The sequence below is a fragment of the Mus caroli genome, chromosome 5, assembly GCF_900094665.2.
Source record: "Mus caroli chromosome 5, CAROLI_EIJ_v1.1, whole genome shotgun sequence".
NCBI classification, from domain to species: Eukaryota; Metazoa; Chordata; class Mammalia; order Rodentia; family Muridae; genus Mus; species Mus caroli.
This window is the reverse complement of record NC_034574.1, coordinates 128,580,233-128,582,117: the sequence shown is the minus strand read 5'-3', so window position 1 is coordinate 128,582,117 and position 1,885 is coordinate 128,580,233. Positions and strand designations below refer to the sequence as shown.

Genomic DNA, 1,885 nt, shown 5'->3' with positions numbered 1-1,885 from the left:
TTTCTGCTGGGCTTCCCCTGGCATGGCTCTTCTATCCTTCCTCCCTGGGTTTTGTTCCTTTTCTCTGTCCCAAAGGGTTCCCACAGGGGTTCCTGCAGGACTGGGGCTCTCCCACCTGCCCTGCCTGACTCCTGCCATACTCCCAGATGCAGACCCTCTCTCCCATCCGAGTCCATGGAGGCTGCACAGGAGCTGGAAAACCAGATGAAAGAGCGCCAAGGCCTCTTCTTCGACATGGAAGCCTATCTGCCTAAGAAGAACGGGTGAGCCCCTTCTTCTTCCAGCTCCAGGGATGTGACACCCTAGCCTGTCTCTCAGTCATTCAGTCAGTAAAGGAGGACATATTGATGGCCCGGCTGTCTGACAGCTCACTGTAGTAGGAACTTCAAGGGAAGTGTTCAGGGAACTGGGGCCTCAGCNATGGACATCTAACCACACACCAGGGCTAGACACAGCTTCCCAGTGTAGCCTAAGTCATCTCCAGAGGTAAAGAATGAGCTAGCTCACGCCTGTGGTCCTACTACCCTGGAAGCTTAGGCAGGAGGATGGAGAGAGGCCAAGGTCCTCTTTGACTACATAGTGAGTTCAAAGTTAGCCTGGTCAGCGTAGTGTGTTTCAGGCAACCAAGGCTAAATAATAAGATGCTCTTCCAAAAACAAAACAAAACAAAACAAAAACACCACCATCAACAACAACAAAACCAAAGAGTCTAGAGAGATGGCTTAATGGTTAAGATCACTAACTGCTCCCCTAAGGGACCAGGGTTCAATTCCCAGCACTTACCTGGTAGTTTACGAGTCTGTAACTTCATTTCCAGAGGATCTGATACCACCTTCTGGCCTCCNTGGGCANCAGGCACACAGACATACTTGCAAGCAAAACACCCATATAAAAATAAAATAAAAACCAAAAACTAAATCAAGGGCTGACTTAGCTGACTTGACCTTAGAGTGCTGGCAAAACGTGACNGATGCCCTGGGTGGCAGGGCTGGGTCTGTGTGGGGAGTGAGTTTGTGTCCTAGATAGTTTTTATGTCAAGCTAGTGTCATCTGAGGAGGGCGCTTCAATTGACAAAATGCCTCCATAAGACCAGNCTGTAGGCAAGCCTGTTAATGAGTGATTGGGGGAGGGCACAGCCCATTGAGGGTGGTGCCATCACTGGGCTGGTGGTCTTTTCTATAAGAAAGCAGGCTGAGCAAGCCAGGGGAAGCAAGCCAGTAAGCAGCCCCCTCCATGGCCTCAGCATCAGCTCCTGCCTCCAGGTTCCCTTACAGTTTGAGCTCTTGCCTTGGCTTCTCTCAGTGGACATGTTCAGCATATGTAAGCGGAATGAACCATTTCCTCCTCGAGTTCTATCTGGCCATGGTGTTTCATCAGAGCAGTAGTAACCCTGACTAAGTAAAATTGGTACCAGGCTAGTCAGGTGTTGCTGTGGNAGACCTGAGTGTGTTGTTTGGGGGACTTTGGAACTTTGGGCTAGAAAGTCACTGGCTGCTGAGAGCTCAGAGGATTGTTCTGTTGGAGGATAATATTGAGAGAGCAGTGCAGGCAATGAGGCCTGGCTTGGGAAGTTCAGAGGGAAGTTTTAAGATTCTGTTGTGAGTGTTGGCTGTTTANATTTAAGGTTCTGTGGTTCTGGTCAGCTGGGGCTGAAGAATTAGCAGCGATTAAGAAGAAACCAGAACCTGGGTGCTGGTGGCGCATGCCTTTTGTCCTGGCACTCAGGAGACAGAGGCAGGTGGATCTCTGAGTTCAAGGCCAGCCTGGTCTAAAGAGTGAGCTTCAAGACAGCCAGGACTACACAGAAAAATCCTGACTCAAAAAGCAAAACAAAAATAAATGAAATAGCCAGGCAGTGGTGGCACACGCCTTTAATCCTAGCACT

At 49.7% G+C, this 1,885-nt stretch overlaps 1 protein-coding gene across 1 annotated transcript in view; it reads left to right on the top strand.

The window, feature by feature from the left end:
* The window catches only part of Tmem120a (transmembrane protein 120A), a 10,851-nt gene that overhangs the window by 4,105 nt on the left and 4,861 nt on the right, over positions 1–1,885 (top strand). The window contains exon 3 of the mRNA XM_029477806.1: positions 76–263. Coding sequence (XP_029333666.1) covers positions 76–263 — 188 coding nt within the window. The remainder of the gene's footprint in view (positions 1–75; positions 264–1,885) is intronic.